This window comes from Oncorhynchus masou, chromosome 8 (genome assembly GCF_036934945.1).
Source record: "Oncorhynchus masou masou isolate Uvic2021 chromosome 8, UVic_Omas_1.1, whole genome shotgun sequence".
In the NCBI taxonomy this organism is placed as follows: domain Eukaryota; kingdom Metazoa; phylum Chordata; class Actinopteri; order Salmoniformes; family Salmonidae; genus Oncorhynchus; species Oncorhynchus masou.
Window position 1 is genome coordinate 31459351 of NC_088219.1, and position 24226 is coordinate 31483576.

General features: G+C 45.1%; 1 protein-coding gene across 1 annotated transcript in view; it reads right to left on the reverse strand.

Annotated features, from left to right (window-relative positions):
- Positions 1 to 1160: 1160 nt before the first annotated feature.
- LOC135543933 (neuropeptide FF receptor 2-like) overlaps positions 1161 to 24226 on the reverse strand; it is a 35242-nt gene continuing 12176 nt past the window's right edge. The window contains exon 4 of the mRNA XM_064971256.1: positions 1161 to 2149. Coding sequence (XP_064827328.1) covers positions 1358 to 2149 — 792 coding nt within the window. The 3' untranslated portion in view covers positions 1161 to 1357. The remainder of the gene's footprint in view (positions 2150 to 24226) is intronic.

The window sequence follows — 24226 nt, forward strand, 5'->3', positions numbered from 1 at the left end:
GAGCGAGAGAGACAGGTGGACATGGAGGAGGTTTTAAGAGTTAATATGTAGGAACTGTGAACACTTGGCTCAACAACGAGGCTAGCTCAACGCCCTGGACCAGAGCTAGCTGAGAAGTATGTGTGTATGAATTTAAAACACATCTAACCTTAAAGTTGATAATAAATCCAATGTGAAACGTGATAACTAGAGTATCATTAACTACCCTAGAAAACTAGCTGGCAGGCAGACAGACAATGTGAGGAGACGTTTCTGGTTGACAGAGTGAGTGCTTTGCATAGGTGCTTTGATGTCATTTTTTGTGGGACTGAAGAAAAAATGCTCGGAATGTAAAATAACGTTAATAACCAGTTCCCAATGATTTTAAATAAAAGTTATGTTCCAGAACACTATAGATCACTTTCGTAACCGGTTCCATTTCTGTTCTTCAAAAAATGACATTATTTTTCAGTTTTCGTCTGTTCCCTGAACCGATTCCAACCCCTGATAACTATGCATTAGTCATTTATTTTGCAGAAGGAAAATTAATTATTGTAAATGTAAAAATCAGGAAAGCAAGAAAATAATTCCCTAGTAAACATCTTCCCTGTTTTCCACAATCAGTGTCTTTCAAAGGTCCAAAAATATGTACTTACAACTTCCATAATTATTTTCAACTTTCAGAATCAAAAATATACCTGATTTCAACGTCTGGAAAATATGTCTTTTCTACTTTCCTTCAAAATAGAAAATGAGCCTGATTTCAAAGTCCAGAAAATAAGTTTTCAATGTCAAGAAAAGACGTATTTCCAACACCTGAAACATACGTATTTTTAACACAAGGAAAATACGTATTTTCACCTTTCATTCAGAACTTAAAATTAACATAACTTCAACTTCTGAAAAAAAACGTATTTTAGATGTGCTTCCAATGTAATTTTGTTACTAGGATAGTACATGCTTATGCTATACCAAGATGAGAATGGGTGACTAATCACATAATAAACCAACACAACAAGATATTGTGCTGTGGGGAAAGAATCATATTTAAAAATATTCCTAAAGAGTCAGGTTTACCCTCAAGGGCCTCTCTCTATGTGGTTGGTTTGACTCTGATATAATACCTTCACAGCGTCTGCGTCCCAAATGGGCCCAGATAAAAAGTAGTGCAATATAGGGAACATGGTGCGATTTGGAACACCCACCGCCTGTGTCCTCTCTGTGCCCTGAATGTTTACTGCACAATATAGGTACATTACATGTATGTCTATTACAGTTCATGCAACAGTACAAATGTTTAACTGTAATTTTTAAATACGGGATACAATCTCCAGGTTGTCTGAATACATGTCCCAATGGCACATACAGTATGACATGTTTAAATCTGGGATACCTTCTCCAGGTCCTCCATGATCAGATCATGCTCCTTCATGTTGCTCCCCGACAACCTCTCGCCTGACGTCAGCCCGACAACTTCCACCCGGCCCAGCCCTTTCCCGTTCACCAAAGCCAATCCTGACCTTGCCGAGCCGGGCCTGGTGGGCAGTTTCAGGTTCTCAGGTAACACTGCGTTGCCTTGGATACGACGCGAGTAGATCATCTGGCGCTCCATGTAGGCGACGCACAGCTGGAACTTAAACGCGGCCTCGAACCCCCGGCGGAAGTTCTCATTGAAGAAGCCGTAGATGATGGGGTTGACGGAGGAGTTGAAGAAGGCCAGCCAGTGGGCCAACGGGTACACGTAGATGTTGATGACACGGTGCTGGCTCGCTGTCAGGCTGGCGTAGTCACTCAGCATCATCAACGTCCAGAGCGGCAGCCACGACAGGATGAAAAGCAACGCCACCATCAGCAGCATCTTGATCACCCTCTTCTTCTTCTTCGACACCATTTGACGGTGGTTGTCCAGGCCGGGCTTCGTCCCACCGCTGCTGCCACTACTGATTCCCCGGCCTGAGGCGGGTACAGCCATCTTGAAGAGTGTGAATCCGATGCGGACGTACATGATGACAATGAGTGACAGTGGGGCTAGGTAGATGTTAGCAAATAGGACGGTGGTGTAGATCTTCCTCATTTCCTGATTGGGCCAGTTCTCACGGCACCAGTAGATTGGGCGTGTGTTGTTGTAGCTGTCCCCCAGTAGAATCAGGACACGCTGCTCCTTGGTCACCTTGGATAAGATTAGATTTTTTAAAACTAGATTAATTTCATTTAAATTGACTTTAATGTCCCCAATGAGGCAATTTGGCCAGTAATTTTGCAGCATACAACACACTATAATACATACAAAGTGACAGTCACACAAAAAATAAATTGCTCTGATGCCTACTCAAGCAACTCAAAGACCATGTTGCAAGGTAAATTTGGTTTAAATGTGCCAATAAACTATAATACACACTCCTTGTAGATTGCAATACTCCCAAAGAAGGTAAAACAATTCCCCACGGGCTGCTAGAGAAAAAAATGTGCGTTCGTAAGCAACGCCCCACAAGTGCATGACAGAGCCTGTAATTTTGCCTGTGACCTTACACCAGGTGAAGGCTCTGGATCTGACTGGGGCAACTCAGCTGGGAAACATGTCTGTAGAGGAAAGACAGTTTAACAAACAAGTAGCTATTACTTCTTGGCCTGAAGTACTAGACTAAAACCAAAATGATCTACTTGAAGGTACTTGTCTTTTTTTATATGTGGACATAATTTTTTGTGGGGAAAAAGCCCTGAACTTTGCATTATGTTGCAATTGGTAGCAGCTAGCTAGCTGGTATCTGGCTTATTCATCCTACTTTACTATCAACTGGAAAGTTGTATTAGGCAGCTTTAGATGTGAGGGGCAAATGCATATATTGGCTAGCTATCTATCTGATAAAAAGTTCATAATTCCATTAGCTAGCTAATTTAACTAGATTGAGACTGCTGGGGAAAACTAGCTAACGTCAGCTAACTCCCACTATCAGTCTCAAGCGTTCACCTTAGCTAGCTAATTGGACTGTAGCTCGGTTTCTAGAAAAAAACGATATATTTGCTAGCTACATTTTAATTACTAGTTACTGACTATTGAACACTTTTTTGTCAAACTTCGTTTCCTGTTTATTGATGCATTGATGATTGAAGAAGTTGGCAATGAAACTGCCCCTTTGATTTCACTGCCAATAGGCTGAGTTGTTTTGATGTCCTTTGGCTGGATAGGCTTGTGCACTTTCAAATTAATTAGCTAAGTTACTGACTGACTAGGCTAATTCTTATTAATGTTATGTTGTTGTATTTCGGTTGGAGAGGGAGTTGATCACTAGAAAGCAGTATGCTAGCAGACCAGGGCCCGTATTCACAAAGCATATCAGAGGAAAAGTACTGATTTAGGATTAGTTTGACCTTTTAAATCACAATGAATATGATTACATTGACAAGGGTGATCTGGTCTTAGATCACTATTCCTACTCTGAGACACTTTGTGAATACAGCCCCGGGAAGAAACCGTTTGCTCAATACCTTGCACAGCAGTCATTTCACCACATAACCCTATACGTATTACAGTTAATGCTTATGAACTGAATATTGCATGTGAATCTACATATATTAATGACACTATCAAAAGGGCTGAAATGTTCAGCAACATGTGCAGTGAATGCTAACGTGGCTTTGTTGATGAAAGGTAAATACTCCATTTATTGTAATCTACCTATCAGGCTGTGAGATGGGCTTGGGTGGTGACACATCTTAAATACTGGGCCCTTCAGTGTAGTGATGGGAAGTTCGGCTCTTTTTACTGACTCTGATCTTTACGACTCATTCAATCAAAAGAGCAAGTATTTTGACTAATTCGACACCATCAATATATCTGACATTGAACAAGCAGGGCCCCTACTTGCAAAGGATGAACTGAAAACTCGACATAGTCATGATCATCCTCTCGTTCACCATAAGGGGCTTTTGGACCTGCCATTTGTGACTGAGACTTGTAGAAAGCAGTATGCTTTAAACAACGTACATTTGTTGATTGCTAGGCATACAAATATGATTATTTCTTGGTACATTTGAAACAAGGTCTAGTTGTGGCTGCAACTGTGAATGACTCTTGTTGAATTGCTTGACTGTTCTGAGGGTAATAAGCACAATATCGTTTGCGAACTGCAGCCCCGCAAACAATTTGTTCTGGAGTTTGAGTTTGTTCTACAAAGCTGTGTCCCGCATAACATTCAATAATCCAGTAGATTGGGCGTGTGTTGTTGTAACCGTCCCCCAGTAAGATCAGGATACGCTGCTCCTTGGTCACCTTCTATAAGATTAGATTTTTTAAACTAGATGTATTACATTTTTATTTAAATTGGCTTTAATGTCCTCAATAAGGCAATTTGGCCAGTCATTTTGCAGCATACAAAACACTATAATACATACAAAGTGACAGAGTCACACAATAAATACATTGCTCTGATGCCTACTCAAGCACCTTAAAGACCATGTTGCAAGTTACATTTGGTTTAAATTTGCCAATAAAATATAATAGATGGCAATACTCTCAAAAAAGGTAAAACAATTCCCCACGGGCTGCTAGAGAATGCAGTGGATTGAAGTGGATTTGAATTGGATTGAACTGATTGAAGTGGATTTAACAAGTGACATCAGTAAGGGATCATAGCTTTCACCTGGATTCAGCTGGTCAGTCTGTCATGGAAAGAGCAGGTATTTTTTATGTTTTGTATATTCAGGGTATATATTGGGATGCAAACTCTATATCTGACATTGAACAGGTGTCTTTCTTTAAGGCCATAACCATGTGTGAGGTGTATGCTTTCATTTCAAAGTAGATTTGTTTAAGACTACCAATAAACACTGTGTGACCCTGATTTAGCCCACTGCAGCAAAAGGTTAATTGCACCCCGGATAGCACGGACCTAGAATTCATTGGGTCAAACTAACAACTAAAATGAACCAGTCACTCAAAAAAACTAATCATGACTCTCAAGTCAGTAAAAAGAGTTGTTAAAAAAAATTAATCAAACTGCACATCTCAACTTCAGTGGTACCGGAAGCAAGGGCTTTACCTGGGAGTACGACAACAGTCTCTGTCACAGCCATTCTGTCAAAATGTATTGTATGTAACCACTCAAATTCATGCGAACTGATATGGACGCAAGCACGAACATATTTTCACAGTGCGGACCAACCAAATTGTCACACCCTTACCATAGTTTGCTTTGTATGTTTCTATGTTTTGGTTGGTCAGTGTGTGATCTGAGTGGGCATTCTGTGTTGGATGTCTTGTTTGTCTATTTCTATGTCTGGCCTGATATGGTTCTCAATCAGAGGCAGGTGTTAGTCATTGAAAACACAGAGACAGGAACAATCACCCACCAACACACAGTGAAACCCAGGCTACCTAAATATGGTTCCCAATCAGAGACAACGAGAATCACCTGACTCTGATTGAGAACCGCCTCAGGCAGCCAAACCTATGCAACACCCCTACTCAGCCGCAATCCCAAAAACTACAAAAACCCCAATACGAAATACAATAACATAAACCCATGTCACACCCTGGCCTGACCAACTAATTAACTAACACACAAAATAGTAAGACCAAGGCGTGACACTGGGAGTGCTCCGCTTTTTCAAAAAAATCATTCAGCATTGGCATGAAAATAGGGCTAAGCTGGGGCAAAAAAGCTTTGTAGAACTCTGGGAAACAATTGCCTCTAGGACCTCCTCAAGAGGGAAGGGGGAATTGAGATCTTTTTGGTCGGTCTCTGATAGTTTTGGTAGCGAGATTCCCTCTAAGAAGGAATGGAGTTCTGCATACGTATGATTTCTCTCAGAAGTATATCATTTGCAGGAAACATCATGAAAAGTTTCATTTATCTTATTTGGATCATATGTGACATCATCTGCTGTTCGGATGGCCATGACTGATCTTTTTTAAAATTGGTATGCAAGAAATCTGCTAGGCCTTATTGCTAGGCTTATTGTTATACTCATGGTATTAAGTAAAGAAAACTTGTTTTTTATCTCCCAAGTAGTTTTGCTTTTTTAAGCTGACTCCAGGAGGTGCTGTCTGGGGAGTGTTTATCTACTTTTTCATAGCATTCCAGCTCCCTCTCAAGATCTAACCTGTGTTCTTCCATTGCTTTTTTCTTAGAGAAAGCAGATGCAATTATTTTACCAGGCAAGTCAGTTTAAGAACAAATTCTTATTTACAATGATTGTGTACCGGGGAACAGTGAGTTAGCTGTCTCGTTCAGGGATAGAACGACAGGGTACAGGAGTCGATCCAGCAACCTTTTGGTTACTGGCCCAACGCTCTAACAACTAGGCTACCTGCCGCCACACTAAGAGGTCAGTTAGTTGACCTCTTAGTGTGGCTTTGGCAGCATCCCATATTGTGGCCGGAGAAACAGGAGTCTTTGTTGTCTTGTGTGGAGTTGTCTATCCATGTAGTAACCAATGTATGGAATGATTTGTTTGATAACATGGAGGTGTTGAATTTCCAGCTCAGTACGTTTTTACAGAGGTCAAAGCGGAGGCGAACAAAGGCGTGATCTGAAAGTGCTATGGGTCCGATTGTACAAGTGGCAGAATTTATGAAAATCTTTGGGATAAAAATGTAATCTATCCGAGAGTAGGTGTTATGGACATTGGAGTAGTATGTATAGATGAGCTATTTGTCTCTCCAGATATCTATCAGTCCCATGTCTTTAGTAAGAGAGTTCAACATCTTTGCCGATCTAGGGTTTGTGGTGGGGACTTGAGATGATTTGTACTGAGTTAAGGGTACAATTAAAATCTCCAGCAAGCACTCCAAAGGAAACACAATGCTTGTTGAACAAGGTTATCTTTTTTGAAATGAAAGCAGGAGTATGTTTTAAATGCATATACACTGCTCAAAAAATAAAGGGAACACTAAAATAACAAATCCTAGATCTGAATGAATGAAATATTCTCCTTAAATACTTTTTTCTTTACATAGTTGAATGTGCTGACAACAAAATCACACAAAAATGATCAATGGAAATCAAATTTATCAACCCATGGAGGTCTGGATTTGGAGTCACACTCAAAATTAAAGTGGAAAACCACACTACAGGCTGATCCAACTTTGATGTAATGTCCTTAAAACAAGTCAAAATGAGGCTCAGTAGTGTGTGTGGCCTCCACGTGCCTGCATGACCTCCCTACAACACCTGGGCATGCTCCTGATGAGGTGGCGGATGGTCTCCTGAGGGATCTCCTCCCAGACCTGGACTAAAGCGTCCGCCAACTCCTGGACAGTCTGTGGTGCAACGTGGCGTTGGTGGATGGAGCGAGACATGATGTCCCAGATGTGCTCAATTGGATTCAGGTCTGGGGAACGGGCAGGCCAGTCCATAGCATCAATGCCTTCCTCATGCAGGAACTGCTGACACACTCCAGCCACATGAGGTCTAACATTGTCTTGCATTAGGAGGAACCCAGGGCCAACCGCACCAGCATATGGTCTCACAAGGGGTCTGAGGATCTCATCTCGGTACCTAGAGAGGCTACCTCTGGCGAGCACATGGAGGGCTGTGCGGCCCCCCAAAGAAATGCCACCCCACACCATGACTGACCCACCGCCAAACCGGTCATGCTGGAGGATGTTGCAGGCAGCAGAACGTTCTCCATGGCCTCTCCAGACTCTGTCACGTGCTCAGTGTGAACCTGCTTTCATCTATGAAGAGCACAGGGCGCCAGTGGCGAATTTGCCAATCTTGGTGTTCTCTGGCAAATGGCAAACGTCCTGCACGGTGTTGGGCTGTAAGCACAACCCCCACCTGTGGACGTCGGGCCCTCATACCACCCTCATGGAATCTGTTTCTGACCGTTTGAGCAGACACATGCACATTTGTGGCCTGCTGGAGGTCATTTTGCAGGGCTTTGGCAGTGCTCCTCCTGCTCCTCCTTGCACAAAGGCAGAGGTAGCGGTCCTGCTGCTGGGTTGTTGCCCTTCTACGGCCTCCTCCACGTCTCCTGATGTACTGGCCTGTCTCCTGGTAGTGCCTCCATGCTCTGGACACTACGCTGACAGAGACAGCAAATCTTCTTGCCACAGCTTGCATTGAAGTGCCATCCTGGATGAGCTGCATTACCTCACTTGTGTGGGTTGTAGACTCCGTCTCATGCTACCACTAGAGTGAAAGCACCACCAGCATTCATAAGTGACCAAAACATCAGCCAGGAAGCATAGGAACTGAGAAGTGGTCTGTGGTAACCACCTGCAGAACCACTCCTTTATTGGTGGTGTCTTGCTAATTGCCTATAATTTCCACCTGTTGTCTATTCCATTTGCACAACAGCATGTGAAATTTATTGTCAATCAGTGTTGCTTCCTAAGTGGACAGTTTGATTTCACAGAAGTGTGATTGACTTGGAGTTACATTGTGTTGTTTAAGTGTTCCCTTTATTTTTTGAGCAGTGTATATTTATGATAGTAATTATTTGCCCATACCCAGTTATCAGAAATAATCACCCCTCTGGATCACATATGTTTTTGTCAATTATGAATCGAACATGCTTATGGATAAGTATGGCTGTGCCTCTACTGTTAGATTTGAAAGATAAGAAATACACCTGTCCCACCCAAGCTCTGCGGAATTTAGCATGTTCTGCATCATCATTTTGTATTCACCAAGATGGCATAGCAGTCAGACGTCCTTTGTCCTCGTCTTGTCGTGTCTAATATATATGTATATATTTACAACATTCTTTGCATACCTTTTTATATATATTTTTTTATTTTCCATAAACTCATCTTCAAAACACTCTCCTGCAACCCGCATCACCAATTTATATATAAAAGTATTATTTACCTCAAATCTGTAATCCTCCATAGAAGCTAACCAGAAGCTAACCAGAAGCTAGCCTGAAGCTAACCAGAAGCTAATCAGAAGCTAGTCAGAAGCTAGTCAGAAGCTAGCCAGCGTCTTTACTGGCTAATCGTTAGTATTCAGCTAACCACGGTTTGTGGTCATCAGCTATCCTTTAGCTCGAAAATCTATCACCAGTTTTGTACGGCGCCGCTCGGACCGGAACATACCTGACCTATTTTTCTCTCTATGCCCCCGGATTTCAACTGCAAGCACTGGACATTTATACCTGGGTCTCGCAGGACACTTTTGATCACTTGACTAAGCATGCCTCTCCTTAATGCCAATATGCCTTCCATTGCTGTTCTGGTTAGTGTTTATTGGCTTTTTTCACTGTAGAGCCTCTAGTCCTGCTCACTATACTTTATCCAACCTATTAGTTCCACCTCCCACACATGCGATGACATCTCCTGGTTTCAATGATATTTCTAGAGACAATATCTCTCTCATCATCACTCAATACCTAGGTTTACCTCCACTGTATTCACATCCTAACATAACTTTGTCTGTACATTATACCTTGAAGCTATTTCATCGCCCCCAGAAACCTCCTTTTACTCTCTGTTCCAGACGATCTAGACGACCAGTTCTCATTGCTTTTAGTCGTACCCTTATCCTACTCCTCCTCTCTTCCTCTGGTGGTGTAGATGTGAATCCAGGCCCTGCAGTGCCGAGCTCCACTCCTATTCCCCAGGCGCTCTCTTTTGATGACTTCTGTTTGTTTTATTCACTGCTTTAGCACACTCTGCCAACCCAGATGTTCTAGCTGTGTCTGAATCCTGGCTTAGGATGACCACCAAAAATTGAAATTGAAATTTTCATCACGAACTACAACATTTTCAGACAAGATAGAACTGCCAAAGGGGGCGGTGTTGCAATCTACTGCAAAGATAGCCTGCAGAGTTCTGTCCTACTATCCAGGTCTGTACCCAAACAATTTGAACTTCTACTTTTAAAAATCCACCTCTCTAAAAACAAGTCTCTCACCGTTGCTGCCTGCTATAGACCACCCTCTGCCCCCAGCTGTGCTCTGGACACCATATGTGAACTGATTGCCCCCCATCTATCTTCAGAGCTCGTGCTGCTAGGCGAACTAAACTGGAACATGCTTAACACCCCAGCCATCCTACAATCTAAACTTGATGCCCTCAATCTCACACAAATTATCAATGAACCTACCAGGTACCTCCCCAAAGCCGTACACATGGGCACCCTCCAACTTGCCCTCTAAATACACCTCTGCTCTCTTCAACCAAGATCTCAGCGATCACTCACTCATGCTGCCAAACATACCCTTGTTAAACTGACCATCCTACCAATCCTCGACTTCGGCGATGTCATTTACAAAATAGCCTCCAATACCCTACTCAACAAATTGGATGCAGTCTATCACAGTGCCATCCGTTTTGTCACCAATGCCCCATATACTATCCACCATTGCGACCTGTACGCTCTCGTTGGCTGGCCCTCGCTTCATACTCGTCACCAAACCCACTGGCTCCATGTCATCTACAAGACCCTGCTAGTTAAAGTCCCCCCTTATCTCAGCTCGCTGGTCACCATAGCATCACCCACCTGTAGCACGCACTCCAGCAGGTATATCTCTCTGGTCACCCCCAAAACCAATTCTTTCTTTGGCTGCCTCTCCTTCTAGTTCTCTGCTGCCAATGACTGGAACGAACTACAAAAATCTCTGAAACTGGAAACACTTATCTCCCTCACTAGCTTTAAGCACCAGCTGTCAGAGCAGCTCACAGATTACAGTACCTGTACATAGCCCATCTATAATTTAGTCCAAAAAAACTACCTCTTTCCCTACTGTATTTATTTTATTTTATTTATTTTGCTCCTTTTCACCCCATTAATTTTATTTATACTTTGCACATTTCTTCCACTGAAAATCTACCATTCCAGTGTTTTACCTGCTATATTGTATTTACTTTGCCACCGTGGCCTTTTTTTCACCTTTACTTCCCTTATCTCACCTCATTTGCTCACATCGTATATAGACTTGTTTCTACTGTATTATTGACTATATGTTTGTTTTACTCCATGTGTAACTCTGTGTTGTTGTATGTGTCGAACTGCTTTGCTTTATCTTGGCCAGGTTGCAATTGTAAATGAGAACTTGTTCTCAACTTGCCTACCTGGTTAAATAAAGGTGAAATAAATAAATAAATAAAAATCACAGAGGTGCATCTCTTGTAATAGCGCAATGTCTACTTTTTCCATTTTATTGCATGACATAGGCCATGGCAGTTCCATGTCAGTAGATTTAAGGTACTAGTCAACGTCATTGAACAGTAATCAAACTATAGCTACATACTTAGGCATAAAATGTACACATTGAGCCTCTCGTTAGGTCTGTAGATATGTTGTAATTGACAGGCTATGTGAAAATGATAAATTACACATAAAAAGTAGGTTATAGGCCTAAAATAAACTGACAGTATCTGATCACTTTGTCTGCCAAGAAGCCTACAGTTGTCACGGGTTTCTTCTAACTCCTCCTCTGACGAGGAGGTGGAATAAGGATCGGACCAAAATACATCTTTAATGAAGATGAAACACGAACAATACAAAACAACAAACGTGGAAAACCGAAACAGCCCTATCTGGTGCAACAAACACAGAGACAGGAACAATCACCCGCAAACACACAGTGAAACCCAGGCTACCTAAATATGGTTCCCAATCAGAGACAATGACTAACACCTGCCTCTGATTGAGAACCATATCAGGCCAGACATAGAAATAGACAAACAAGACATCCAAAATAGAATGCCCCCTCTGATCACACCCTGACCAACCAAAACATAGAAACATACAAATAAACTATGGTCAGGGTGTGACTGTACCCCCCCGCCCCCCCCAAGGTGCGGACTCCGGCTGCAAAACCTGAACCTATCGGGTAGGGTCCGGGTGGGCATCTGTCCGCAGTGGCGGCTCCGGTGCTGGACGTGGCCCCCACTTCACCGTAGTCCTCCCCCACCTTGTCCGCTTCCGTGACCTCCTAGCCACGGCAACCCTACTAAGTAACACAGGACAGAGGGGCACCTCGGGACAGAGGGGCACCTCGGGACAGAGGGGCAGCTCGGGACAGAGGGGCAGCTCGGGACAGAGGGGCAGCTCAGGACTGAGGGGAAGCTCAGGACTGAGGGGAAGCTCAGCACTGAGGGGAATCCCAGCACTGAGAGGAAGCCCAGCACTGAGAGGAAGCCCAGTACCGAGAGGAAGCTCAACCAGGCAGTTGAATCCAGCAGATCCCGGCTGGCTGGCAGTTCTGGCAGATCCTGGCTGACTGACGAATCTGGAAGAGTCTGGTTGACTGGCGGATCTGGAAGAGTCTGGTTGACTAGCAGATATGGAAGAATCTGGTTGACTGGCAGATCTGGAAGAGTCTGGTTGACTGGCAGATCTGGAAGAGTCTGGTTGACTGGCAGATGTGGAAGAGTCTGGTTGACTGGCAGATGTGGAAGAGTCTTGTTGACTGGCAGATCTGGAAGAGTCTTGTTGACTGGCAGATCTGGAAGAGTCTGGCTGACTGGCAGATCTGGAAGAGTCTGGTTGACTGGCAGATCTGGAAGAGTCTGGCTGACTGGCAGATCTGGAAGAGTCTGGCTGACTGGTGGATCCTGGCACTGACGGCTCTGGCTGCTCCATGGTGACTGACAGCTCTGGCTGCTTCATGCTGACTGGCGGCTCTGGCTGCTCCATGCTGACTGGCAGCTCTGGCGGCTTCTTGCAGACTGGCAGCTCTGGCTGCTCCATGCAGACTAGCAGCTCCGGCAGCTCCCTGCAGACTGGCAGCTCCTTGCAGACTGACAGCTCCTTGCAGACTGGCAGCTCCTTGCAGACTGGCAGCTCCTTGCAGACTGGCAGCTCCATGCAGACTGGCAGCTCCGGCTGCTCCATGCAGTCTGACAGCTCTGGCTGCTCCATGCAGACTGGCAGCTCCGGCTGCGCTAAATGGGCAGGAGACTCCGGCAACGCTGTAGAGGCGGAAGGCTCCGGCAGCGCCAAACAGGCGGGAGACTCCGGCAGTGCAGGAGAGGAGGAAGGCTCCGGCAGCGCTGGAGAGGCGAGGCGCACAGTAGGCCTGATGCGTGGTGCTGGCACTGGTGGTACTGAGCCGAGGACACGCACAGGAAGCCTGGTGCGGGGAGCTGCCACCGGAGGGCTGGGGTGTGGAGGTGGCCCTGGGTAGACCGGACCGTGCAGGCGCACTGGAGCTCTTGAGCACCGAGCCTGCCCAACCTTACCAGCTTGAATACTCCCGGTCGCTCTGCCAGTGCGGCAAGGTGTAATAGCCCACACTGTGCTATGCAGGCAAACCGGGGATACCGAGCGTAAGGCTGGTGCCATGCAAGCCGGCCCAAGGAGACGCACTGGGGACCAGATGCGTAGAGCCGGCTTCATGGCATTTGGCTCGATGCTCAACGCACCAGGCTATGCACCCGCACTGGAGACACTGTGCGCACCACAGCATAACACGGTGCATGCCCGGTCTCTCCAGCCCTCCGGTAAACACAGGAAGTTGGCGCAGGTCTCCTACCTAGCATCGTCATACTCCCTGTGAGCCTCCCCCAAGAAATTTTTGGGGCTGACTCCCGGGCTTCCTATCGCGCCGCCGTGCTTGCTTCTACAACTCCATTTTTCTATACCCATCTTCGCACTGCTCCAGCGAATCCCAGGCGGGCTCGGGCACTCCTCCTGGGTCGGCCGCCCATCTGTCTATTTCTTCCCACGTAGTGTAGTCCAGATTCTGTTCCCATGTCCTTTCCTCTCTTTGTTACCACGCCGCTTGGTCCTGTTGTGGTGGGTGATTCTGTAACGAGTTTCTTCTAACTCCTCCTCTGACGAGGAGGTGGAACAAGGATCGGACCAAAATGCAGCGTGGTTAGTTAGATACATCTTTAATGAAGATGAAACACGAACAATACAAAACAACAAACGTGGAAAACCGAAACAGCCCTATCTGGTGCAACAAACACAGAGACAGGAACAATCACCCACAAACACACAGTGAAACCCAGGCTACATAAATATGGTTCCCAATCAGAGACCATGACTAACACCTGCCTCTGATTGAGAACCATATCAGGTCAGACATAGAAATAGACAAACAAGACATCCAACATAGAATGCCCACTCAGATCACACCCTGACCAACCAAAACATAGAAACATACAAATAAACTATGGTCAGGGTGTGACAACAGTATATGTTCTACAAACAAGATAACAGGCTGTAAATTGTTAGTTTTCTCACTTGACATAAAAAAGTAGGCTAAAACGTTAGTAGACCTGTGTTAGGCTATAGGGCATATCCCTCTCTCAGCTATACCGGCTATAAGACGGCTATAATGACATTTAGGGTGGCGGGTGGGTCATTGGATGGTGGCTATTACCTCCATTAGTAATAACAGTAATCATTTTCAGTTATTGGTCCATTTCTCAGTGGCCAGGATTGTCCTTCAAAAAAAGTTTTTCCTCTTTGGGAGTTTTGAAGTGTTGCATGGTTCCCCCGTGAATAATCCTGAGCTCGTTTGGGTATTTGAATCTCCTCAAGATGCCTCGGTCAATGAAGTGTTTCTTCACCTCGTCAATCTCTCTACGCTTTCGTCGTATTCCAACTGACTGATTCTGGTGTAAGGTGAGTTTGGCATTACCCACTGTAATGGTGTTGATTTTTGCCGCCTGTAGGACTCATTCCTTGTCGGAGAATCTCGGGAAACTTACTGTGATTGGGTGCGGTGGTTGTCTGGCTATTGGTGGGGTTCTGAGGGTTCTGTGAGCTCTCTCGAGTTCTATGGGCCTGTCAGTGGACAGGTGAAACCACTCGAGACTTTGTCTTGCAGGTAGCTGATCAGTGGCATGTTTCCTTCTTTTTCGGCCAGGTTTAATAGAACACAGTTATTCCTTCGCCCCCTTATTTCCAGGTCCTCTGTTTTCTCTTGCCGATGCTCTATTTTCTTTTTAGCAGATGCTATTGTTTTCATGGCATCGGTCAGTGAGTTTTCCATGGATAGGATTGACCCCTCTGCCTCATCCGGGCTCCCCATGTTGTTGTTGATATCAGGCAAGGCATTTCCCAGTGTTGTCACCTTGCCACCTATCGCACTGAGCTGAGAGTTAATGCCATCTACTGTAGTTTGATGTTGAGTTCTGTACATTGGGTTCTTAGCTCAGAAGAATGTCTTAGAGGATGAGGTTGACTGTTATTGGGCCTTAGGGACCTTCAATGCTGCAGAAATATTTTGGTACAATTCTCCAGAACTGTGCCTCGACACAAACCTGTGTCAGAGCTCCACGGAGAATTACTTTCACCTCATGTCTTGGTTTTTGACATGCAATGTCAACTTTGGGACCTTATATATAGACAGGTGTGTGCCTTTCCAAATCATGTCTAATCAATTGAATTTACCACAGGTGGACTCCAATCAAGAAACATCTCAAGGATGATCAATGGAAACAGGATTTGTGCTTTTTGTGACTCCTCTCTTTGGCTGGAAAATGGCTGGGTTTTTCTGTGACTTGGTGGTGACCGAACATAATCGTTTCTGGAGCTTTCGCTGTAAAGCATTTTTGAAATCAGACACTGTGGCTGGATTAACGAGAATTGTATCTTTAAAATGGTGCCTAAAACTTGTATGTTTGAGAAATTTGATTTATGAGATTTCTGTTGATTTGTATTTGGCGCCCTGAAATTTAATTGGCTGTTAGCGAGGGGTTACGCTAGTCCAACGGTTGCTAGTCCAACGCTCTAACCACTAGGCTACCCTGCCGTACTCCCTGTTCACCCATGACTGCGTGGCTATGCACGCCTCCAACTCAATCATCAAGTTTGCAGATGACACTACAGTGGTAGGCTTGATTACCAACAACGACGAGATGGCCTACAGGGAGGAGGTGAGGGCCCTCGGAGTGTGTTGTCAGGAAAATAACCTCACACTCAATGTCAACTAAACAAAAGGAGATGATCGTGGACTGATCGCAGCCCCCTATCCATATCGAAAGGACAGTAGTGGAGACATCTGTATGGACATTTGTCTATTTTTTACACATCACGGACAAACTGAAATGGTCCACCCACACAGACAGTGTGGTGAACAAGGTGCAGCAGCACATCTTCAACCTCAGGAGGCTGAAGAAATTTGGCTTGTCACCAAGATAACTCACAAACTTTTACAGATGCACAATTGAGAGCATCCTGTTGGGCTGTATCACCGCCTGGTACGGCAACTGCTCTGCCCACAACCGTAAGGCTCTCCAGAGGGTAGTGAGGTCTGCACAACGCATCACCGGGGGCAAACTACCTGCCCTCCAGGACACCTACACCACCCGATGTCACAGGAACGCCAAAAAGATCAAAGACAACAACCACCCGAGCCACAGCCTGTTCACCCCGCTATCATGCAGAAGGCGAGGTCAGTACAGAAATTGTTAGGTTAGAGTAAGTAGATATGTTAGATATTACTGCATGGTCGGAACTAGAAGCACAAGCATTTCACTATGCTCGCATTAACATCTGCTATGTGACAAATCAAATTTGATATCAAGACAAATATAAAGGGAGGGAGACAGGCGGAGAAGAGAGATGAATGTGATTGAAAGAACCAGAATTTTCATCTGGATATTTTCTGTTTTTATTTGTCAGCTTTAGGCCTATGTATTTTACATACTTGATGATGGAAGTTATAGGCCTACTGCTGCATTGGCCTATAGTCTAGGATCTCTTTTCTTTAGCCGCCAATGGATCACAGTGTATCAATGTGTTCATATGGCATAGGCTAGTGCTCTCGTCATAGTTGAATTTTAACTTTTACAATTTTATTTTAGATTTTTATGATTAATAATTAACCACGTGACATTGATTTTGAGAAACAAAAACGTTATTCCATGAAAATGTACATATATAAAGATTCATAACTGGCATGCAGATCGGTGCAAATTGCAAGCCTCCCCCGCCTGTTTTGCATGTTAATTTGGCATTAATACTTAATACTTATTAATAATTTTAAAAAATCAGCATAAAAATATTGTCTATTTTTTGCCTTCTTGAGTGAGGCAGCTCCAAAATGCAGGTGTTTCAAAATGCAGCCAGCGGAAAATACGAAGTGTAGGGGTTGGTAATGTTCTCTAGTCCCCCCGCGATTGGCTTACTGTTCTGTCACTCATGTGGACACTATGTCACCACTAAATCTACGGGTAGAGCTCGAAAATTCAAGCCCCTTGGGTGCTGCCATAGAGTTACATTAGAAGTGCCCATCCAAGAAGGCTCATGTGAAAACACGTTATATCTACTGTAGCTTTGTCAACATCATACTTTCAGAATCTTAGCTAGCAATCATTGGACATAAAAATTACACAACAAGTTGGAAATCGCAAATGATTTGGAAGGAATAGTAGCTAACTGCAAGCGTTGAAAGGTAATCACTAGCCTGTGGGTGTGTGGTCCAAGTCTGGGTCTCTATTCCAAGCTTAAAACTATGAACATTCAACACCATGGGCCATGAAAGGTTGAATACATTGGCCATGCTGTCAATTCAGCATGACCTCTACCGCATTCAAAACAACTTGAAACTCGGAACTGGGAAATCTCAGACTTCAGTGAGTTCAAGACAAACTAGCTACGACTGGGAAAATATGGTCATCCCAACTCGAAATTCCAAGTCAGGAACTTGAGCCTCTTTCTAGAGCTCCGACCTGATGATCACTGATGTCAAGATTCAACCTTCAGAGTTCCCAGTTGTCTTGAAAGCACCATAAATCCAGAGTGCCACTTTCATGACAAAGTTTGATGACAAAATTTACACACGAAGGACCGCTGCGCCACCTTCCTCTTCAAGTGAGCACAGCAAAGCATGTGATAATATAATACAGTATATGCAAATTAGCAGACACCATTATCCAAAGCAACTTGCAGTGCAGTGAAGGTGTCTGAAAACGTGTCCTGTATGTGGTTTGACTGGGGAAGTCACTACCAGAGCCAGCCAGGGAAGAGCTCCGGGGGCTCTGAGCATGGGCAGTATGTAGACAGCCAAACAGCCAGTCATTGGCACCTACTGCCAGGACGGCTAGAGTCCTTGACCATTTTTAGGGCCTTCCTCTGACACAGTCTGTATGTACTCTGTTAGTGCTCTGCAGTGCCTTGCAGTCAAATGCCAAGCAGTTGCCATACGAGGCAGCGATGGAACCAGTCAGGATGCTCTCGAAGGTGCAACTGTAGAACTTCTTGAGGATCTGAGGACCCATGCCAAATCTTTTCAGTCTCCCGAATGGGAATAGGCGTTGCCGTGCCCTCTTCACGACTGTCTTTGCGTGTTTGGACCAAGATAGACTGTTGATGATGTGGACACCATGGAACTTGTAGCTCCTGACCTGCTCTACTAGAGCCCCACCGATGTGGGACCTTCCCTTTCCTGTAGTCCACGATCAGCTCCTTTGTCTTGATAACGAAGAGGAGAGGTTGTTGTTCTGGTACCACACTGCCAGGTCTTTGACCTCCTCCCTAGGCTGTCTCATCATTGTCAGTGATCAGGCCTACCACCGTTGTGTCGTCGGCAAACTTAGTGATCGTGTTGGAGTCGTGCTTGGCCGCAAGCACAGTTGTGGGTGAACAGTGAGTGCAGGAGGGGACTAAGTATGCACCACTGAGAGGCCCCAGGTGTTGAGGATCAGTGTGGCAGATAGGTTGTTGCCTATCCGTACCACCTGGGGGTGGTCCGTCAAGAAGCCCAGGATCCAGTTGCAGAGGCAGGTGCTTAGTCCCAGGGTCCTTAGCTTAGTGATGCACTTTGAGTGTTGACCTATTTAAAGGTCTTAGTCACATCGGCTACAGAGAGCATGATCACACAGTCATCTGGAACAGCTGGTGCGCTCATGCATGCTTCAGTGTTGCTTGCCTCAAAGGTTAGTGTCCCACTCCCAAGCAATTCTACCTTTTTAGCTCAGTGCGGATGTCACCTGTAATCCATGGCTTCTGGTTGGGGTATGTATGTGCGGTCACTGTGGGGATGACGCCATCGATGCACTTAGGAGAGCTTCCTCTGGATGAGCATTTTCTTCATTGCTTAAGGCCCTATACAGCTTGTTGAATGTGGTCTTAGTGCCAGCATCGGTTTGTGGTGGTAAATAGATAGCTACAAAAAAATATAGATGAAAACTGTCTTGGCAAATAGTGTGGTCTACAGCTTATCATGATGTACTTTACGTCAGGCAAGCAAAACCTTGAGACTTCTTTGATATCAGATTTGGCTCACCAGCTGATATTGACAAAAAGACAAACCACCACTCATCTTACCGGAGTTAGCTGTTCTGAAAACCCATCCAACTGTATATTATCCATGTCATTCAGCCACAACTCGGTGAAACATGAGATATTACAGTTTTTATAGTTCCATTGGTAGGACAGTCTCGAACGGCGCTCATCCAGTTAGTCCAGACACTAATGTACTTGTCCTCTTGCTCAGTTGTGCACTGGGGCCTCCCACTCCTCTTTCTATTCTGGTTAGAGACAGTTTGCACTGTTCTGTGAAGGGAGTAGTACACAGCGTTGTAAGAGATCTTCAGTTTCTTGGCAATTTCTCGCATGGAATAGTCTTCATTTCTCAGAACAAGAATAGACTGACGAGTTTCAGAAGAAAGACTTTGTTTCTGGTCATTTTGAGCCTGTAACCGAACCCACAAATGCTGATACTCCAGATACTCAACTGGTCTAAATAAGGCCAGTTGCATTGCTTGTTTAATCAGCACAACAGTTTATTTGTGCTAACATAATTGCAAAAGGGTTTTCTAATGATCAATTATCCTTTTAAAATTATAAACTTGGATTAGCTAACACAACGTGCCATTGGAACACAGGAGTGATGGTTGCTGATAATGGGCCTCTGTACACCTATGTAGTTTTTAAAAATCTGCCATTTCCAGCTACAATAGTAATTTACAACATTAACAATGTCTGCACTGTATTTCTGATCAATTTTATGTTATTTTAATGAACAAAACATTTGAATTTATTTAAAAAATAAGGACATTTCTAACTAACCCCAAACTTTTGAACAGTCGTGTGTACCTCCACACAAACTATCGTTGTATCATAGTATCAATGCCCCCCTCCCCCCTTACTAACACCCTTGTTTTTCTAGTACTAACTCTCACACTTGTCTTTTGTTACTAGCACTGACTTTGCTAATAGCTACTTTACTGTAGCAAAATGCACTTACAGTGCTATGACTGTGATATGTGGTTGTCTCAAATAGCTACCGTATGATGAATGCAGTACCTGTAAGTTGGATAAGAGCTTCTGCTAAATGTAAAATGTCTAACTCCCTATATTGGCTGACCCTCATCAACTGCCTCACTTTTTGAGAGCCACTCTGAAGCATGTCATTTCTCATGTCCAACTATTTTTCCCCAATGCTACATGGGGTTCATTCCCCTCAAGGAGGTGACCTTTGCTTGCCTCAGTGACAACATCAGGGTGCCCTTCTTGGCTGACATGTGTGCCAAATTTGGTGGAAATTTTCACCAGCACCAGGGGAGAGCTAAGGACATGGCCAAACACCTCTTTCATGTGCAACATTGTTCATGCTCAGCTGGGTATCAAAGGTATCAAATGGCTTCATGTATGTGTAGATTTTCTTTCAGTATTTAATTTTGTGAGTGAAGGGAAAAAATATGCGATTAATACTGAATCTTAAAGGTGTTTTATGGAGACATTAAATATGATTGTACTCCATATCCATACACCCCAGGCTCCTCTGCTTCCTCCCAGGGAGAAGGAACACCCCTCGCTCTGGTACTCCATTCTCACAGGCTGTATGTTGCCAGGTCAGTCTTGGGGTAACCCTGTTGGGGTGACATTTTAGTCTTTGGAAGATTATTTAAAAATTATAATAGCGTGAGGTCATGGCATACCAGCTCTGATAGAGTTGAGCAATTATCCACGTGCTTGTTATTATAAAAAAATATTTTTATATTCATTAGGATCGCAATAATCAATGTGGCAACTTTTATTATCTAAACCCTCTTTCTGTCATTGTGTTTCTGTCAGACATGTTGGATACCGCGCTGGGCTGTTGACCAGCAATGGCTACCCTCCCCAGGACATGTTGCTATCTTGCGGTTGCTAGCTTATTTTTCCTAAGAGATAAACATTGGGCTGTTATGTTACCTAAAAATGCATATGAACCTTTTCTTAGCTGGATGTTTGTAGAATTTTGACCCATACAACATTTTTAGTCCTCTACTCTGACAATTAAGCCACAGATGAAAGGGACAACCTAGTCAGTTTTTGGTATGTTTCTTTGATTCATCTCACCTTCTTACTTTCACCACTAAGGGTAGTCACCAGATTTCTGCGGGTCTTTACTCCCACAGTTGTGCTTGCAAGTAAACTTCTGCTCTTGTTAGCTAGCAGTTTTCTGCTGAAGGCAGTTCTTTGTGATGATAAAATGGGATGATTGCCATCATTTTTTGGAGTCATTACTGAATTATTTAAAATATAAAACCAACATTAAAATTCTGTTAAAAGATCAGGTAAAAATCTAAACAGTTTACCACCCAGCCAATGTATTCTGTGCATATGACAAATAGACTTGACTTTGATTTTGTGATGTGTATAGCCAGGAAACTTCAGCGACACTGTATGTTATCAGGTAAGTTCACTGGAGTCTCAACATGATCATGCCACGAATAGACCTATAAACATGGCTTGAACACCAACCTGTGTTTCCCATCATATCCGTGGGGTGTGCCAAAGCCATGTATCTGTGACACGGCGTCAAAAACTCCCAAAAACTGTCAGTTTGCGGGAAAGTATGCTGGAATTTTCAACCCAGAAACGTGTATTTTCATGCAGTGATATCAGAGACATACAGTACCAGTCAGAAGTTTGGACGCACCTACTCATTCAAGGGTTTTTCTTTATTTTTACTATTTTGTACACTGTAGAATGTTAGTGAAGACAACAAAACTATTAAATTACACATATTGAATCATGTAGTAACCAAAAAAGTGTTAAACAAATCAAAATATATTTTATTTTGGAGATTCCTCAAAGTATCCACCCTTTACACACTCTGAACCACATTCGCGAGGAATGCTTTTCCAACAGTCTTGAAGGAGTTTGATGTCTACACTACTTTTCTAAGTAAAAAATCGTCAAAATAAAGGAAAACCATTGAATGAGTAGATGTGTCCAAACGTTTGACTGGTAATGTACTCTATATGCACCCTATTGTTTTGCTTTGTGAAAGTGAAATATTGAAACGGTTTTCTGTAGGCGAAGGAGAGTCGGACCAAAATGTAGCGTGTAGATTGCGATCCATGTTTAATGAAAAAACGTAAAACACGAATCAATACAAATACTACAAAACAAAAAGAATGTAACGAAAACCGAAACAGCCTATACTAGTGTAAACTAACATAGAGACAGGAACAAGGACACTAAGGACAATCACCCACGAAACACACAAAGAATATGGCTGCCTAAATATGGTTCCCAATCAGAGACAACGATAATCACCTGACTCTGATTGAGAACCGCCTCAGGCAGCCATAGACTAATGCTAGACATCCCACAAAACCCCAAGACAAAAACACACCACAATAACCCATGTCACACCCTGGCCTGACCGAATAAATGAAGAATAAACATAATATATTTCGACCAGGGCGTGACAGAACCCCCCCTAAGGTGCGGACTCCCGGACGCACATCAAAACAATAGGGAGGGTCCGGGTGGGCGTCTGTCCATGGTGGCGGCTCCAGCTCCGGCGCGGGACGTGGATCCCACTCTATAAATGTCTTAGTCCCCCCTCCTCGCGTCCTAGGATAGTCCACCTTCACCGCCGACCATGGCCTAGTAGTCCTCACCCAGAACCCCACTGGACTGAGGGTCAGCTCGGGACTGAGGGTCAGCTCGGGACAGAGGGGCAGCTCGGGACAGAGGGGCAGCTCGGGACAGAGGGGCAGCTCGGGACAGTGGAATCTCAGCACTGAGGGGCAGCTCAGCACTGAGGGGATGCTCGGGACTGAGAGGAAGCCCAGCACTGAGGGGAAGCTCAGCCAGGTAGTTGGATCCGGCAGATCCTGGCTGGTTGACGGTTCTGGCAGATCCTGGCTGACTGGCAGATCTGGAAGAATCTGGTTGACTGGCGGATCTGGAAGAATCTGGCTGACTGGCAGATCTGGAAGAATCTGGCTGACTGGCAGATCTGGAAGAGTCTGGCTGACTGGCAGATCTGGAAGATTCTGGCTGATTGGCAGATCTGGAAGTCTGGCTGACTGGCAGATCTGGCTGCTCCATGCTGACTGGCGGCTCTGGCTGCTCCATGTAGACTGACAGCTCTGGCGGCTTCTTGCAGACTGACAGCTCTGGCTGCTCCACATGCAGACTGGCAGCTCCATGCAGACTGACAGCTCCATGCAGACTGACAGCTCCTTGCAGACTGGCAGCTCCTTGCAGACTGGCAGCTCCGGCTGCTCCATGCAGACTGACAGCTCTGGCTGTTCCATGAAGACTGACAGCTCCGGCTGCACTAAACAGGCGGGAGACTCCAGCAGCGCTGTAGAGGAGGAAGGCTCTGGCTGCGATAAACAGGCGGGAGACTCCAGCAGCGCAGGAGAGGAGAAAGGCTCCGACAGCGCTGAACAGGCGGGAGGCTCCGGCAGCGCAGGAGAGGAGGAAGGCTCTGGCTACGCTAAACAGATGGGAGACTCCGTCAGCGCTGGAGAGGAGAAAGGCTCCGATAGCGCTGAACAGGCGGGAGGCTCCGGCAACGCAGGAGAGGAGGAAGGCTCTGGCTGCGCTGAACAGGCGAGGCGCACAGTAGGTCTGATGCGTGGTGCTGGCACTGGTGGTACTGGGCCGAGGACACGCACAGGAAGCCTGGTGCGGGGAGCTGCCACCGGAGGGTTGGTGTGTGGAGGTGGCACAGGATAGACCAGACTGTGCAGGCGCACTGGAGCTCTTGAGCACCGAGCCTGCCCAACTTTACCTGGCTCGATGCCCACTCTAGCCCAGCCAATACGAGGAGCTGGTATATACCGCACCGGGCTATGCACCCGCACTGGAGACACCGTGCGCTCCACAGCATAACACGGTGCCTGCCCGGTCTCTTTAGCCCCCCGGTAAGCACAGGAAGTTTGCACAGGTCTCCTACCTGGCGTAGCCATACTCCCTGTGAGCCTCCCCAATAAATGTTTGGGGCTGACTCTCGGGCTTCCTTCCACGCCGCCGTGCTTGCTTCGCCATCTCCATTCTCCTATACCCTTCTTCGCACTGCTCCAGTGAATCCCAGGCGGGCTCCGGCACTCTCCCTGGGTCGACCACCCACCTGTCTATTTCCTCCCATGTAGTGTAGTCCC